Source organism: Glycine soja, chromosome 20 (genome assembly GCF_004193775.1).
Source record: "Glycine soja cultivar W05 chromosome 20, ASM419377v2, whole genome shotgun sequence".
NCBI classification, from domain to species: domain Eukaryota; kingdom Viridiplantae; phylum Streptophyta; class Magnoliopsida; order Fabales; family Fabaceae; genus Glycine; species Glycine soja.
This window is the reverse complement of record NC_041021.1, coordinates 34,340,895-34,343,284: the sequence shown is the minus strand read 5'-3', so window position 1 is coordinate 34,343,284 and position 2,390 is coordinate 34,340,895. Positions and strand designations below refer to the sequence as shown.

At 37.4% G+C, this 2,390-nt stretch overlaps 1 protein-coding gene across 2 annotated transcripts; it reads left to right on the top strand.

Annotated features, from left to right (window-relative positions):
* LOC114402401 (plasmodesmata-located protein 2-like) lies at window positions 1-2,390 on the top strand. Of its 2 annotated transcripts, XM_028364959.1 has the most exons (4): window positions 1-710; window positions 890-1,246; window positions 1,711-1,818; window positions 1,970-2,390. In XM_028364959.1, the coding sequence occupies exons 1-4, from the start codon at window positions 284-286 to the stop codon at window positions 1,975-1,977; spliced, it is 900 nt and encodes a 299-aa protein (XP_028220760.1). In that variant the 5' UTR covers window positions 1-283; the 3' UTR covers window positions 1,978-2,390. The 2 variants fall into 2 exon arrangements, with proteins under 2 accessions (XP_028220760.1, XP_028220759.1); XM_028364958.1 differs by having other exon boundaries at window positions 1,711-2,390.

Below are 2,390 nucleotides of genomic sequence, written 5' to 3'. Positions count from 1 at the left end.
TTATACATTGTACTGATTGTAGAGAGAGAGAGATGATAGATGCAAGACGTTTTAGGATATCCAAGGGAAAGTGAATCCCAACTCTCTCGAGAGCCACGAAACCAGAACTTCGAGTGACTCAACCTCAAAAAAGCTAAATCCTTTGATGAAGAAAAAGCAGCAGAAAAAGACCGAAGAATCTACAACAGTTTCTTGATCCCTCTTATAGCCTTTGAGCATTGAAAGGGTTTTCCTCAAATTGCCATGATTTGATTCCTCAACACCCCACACACACGTAGTTAAAATGGGTTTTACTAGGAAACCCATGTTTCCTGTGTTGCTGGTTTTGTTCATCACAAGTCTTCTTGAGCCGCCCCATGTTGCAGAATCTACTTCTTCTGATTACTCCACTTTGGTCTACAAGGGCTGCTCAAAGGAGCCTTTCACAGATCCCAATGGGGTGTACTCTCAGGCACTTTCAGCACTCTTTGGCTCATTGGTTTCACAATCCACCAAAGCCAAGTTCTACAAAACCACTTCTGGCTCTGGCCAGAACACCATAACTGGCCTCTTCCAATGCAGAGGGGATCTCACCAATTCTGATTGCTACAACTGTGTCAGCAGGCTCCCAGTTCTGTGTGACAAACTTTGTGGCAAAACCACTGCTGCCAGAGTCCAACTTCTAGGATGTTATATTCTCTATGAGGTTGCAGGGTTCTCCCAAATCTCAGGTATGCTGGATCGGCCTAATGGTAAAACAACTGAACAACTAAAGCTCAAGTTTGCTAAGTTTTAGGTTGATCAACAAATTTCTCTTACTTTTAGTTTTTTATAAAGTAAAAAAGCCACAAAAAACCCAATAAAAAAATCTTAAAATTTGTTTTAGACCTCACTTTCCGTTGGCCTGTAGGTATGCAGATGTTGTACAAGACCTGTGGGGCAACAAATGCTGCTGGGAGGGGGTTTGAAGAGAGGAGGGACACTGCTTTCTCAGTGATGGAAAATGGGGTGGTTAGTGGCCATGGCTTCTACACTACCAGCTACCAGTCCTTGTATGTCATGGGGCAGTGTGAGGGAGATGTTGGTGACTCAGATTGTGGGGAGTGTGTGAAGAATGCTGTGCAGAGAGCTCAGGTTGAATGCGGTAGCTCTATTTCAGGACAAGTGTTTTTGCACAAGTGCTTCATTAGTTATAGCTATTACCCAAATGGGGTTCCTTCTAGATCATCTTCTTCATCATCAGCTTCATACTCTTCATCTTCTTCAGGTAATACATTACTAATAATGTCTGATAACTAACCTTCCTACCAACACACTGAACCAAACAGATATGAATGCAACAAAAATTGAGGAAAAAGAGAAGTATCAGGTTTTAACATCATGCTAAATCTTGAAGAATCTGTCATTGTCGTTCTCTATTTAGAAAACTCTAGTCTATTTTATAGTATTATGTTCATGTTTTCAAATAAGATTGAAATAGACGTGATTTATTTATTTCTAACTTGCTTTTATAATAAAAAAACACTCAAATATAAATCAATTTACCTTGAAATCAATTCTAATCAGAATCAATTTTGCAAAATCAATTTCTCTTAAAATTGGTTTTACAAACACTCACCTAAACAAATTAAATTCATTGTTCCAATGTTCAAAGAAAAAGTGCTAGTATATGCTAAGTATGATCGTAATTTAATCTACTATTGTATATGTTCCCTATTGGTGCAATGACAGGGCAAAATCCAGGGAAAACAGCTGCTATAATATTAGGAGGTGCAGTTGCGGTGGCTTTTCTGGTTATATTGTTGCTATTTGCAAGGAGTTTGAAGAAGAAACATGATGGTATGAGTTATGTGCGGCAATAAGAAGTGCTGTCCAGGGAAAACACTCACTTTGTTATTATTTATATATACTTTATGCTCTTACTAATAATTTTGTGTTTTGATTCTCTCATTTACTCATTTTGCATTATTATTATTATTATCTTGCACAGATTATTGACAGCAGAAAATGAATTCTGAGAAGGCAAAATTATTCTTTGTGATGCATTGTTTTTACAAGATTAGTTGATGGATGAGGGGTGGAAAATGGAAGTTTTGTGGTAAATAGAGTTTTTGCTTGATGCAGAAACAATACTACAGGATGGTTCACTGTAATGATTGTTGTAGCTAGGTAGTTAAGATTTTGTTGTTGGGAAGAGCAATATAATTAGAACCTGAAAGTGAGATTTTTTTTCTGACTAGGGTGTAACTGTAAATTACCCAACAGAATGAATGTTTGTCAAAATTTTGGGTCTTACCCTTTAGCCATGTGGGTTATTTCTCTTTTCCCTATTTTCTATACTGTTATGAGTCCTTTTTTTTAGTTGTTCATTGACTTTATGCTATATAAAAAGTTGCAAGTTGCAGCCCTCC

Bases quoted from the DNA above. Each gene is read 5' to 3' on its own strand.
- LOC114402401 (XM_028364958.1), top strand. From the start codon at position 284: ATGGGTTTTACTAGGAAACCCATGTTTCCTGTGTTGCTGGTTTTGTTC. The intron at 711-889 runs GTATGCTGGATC...GTTGGCCTGTAG, and splicing joins AGGGTTCTCCCAAATCTCAG to GTATGCAGATGTTGTACAAG. The intron at 1,247-1,710 runs GTAATACATTAC...GTGCAATGACAG, and splicing joins ATACTCTTCATCTTCTTCAG to GGCAAAATCCAGGGAAAACA.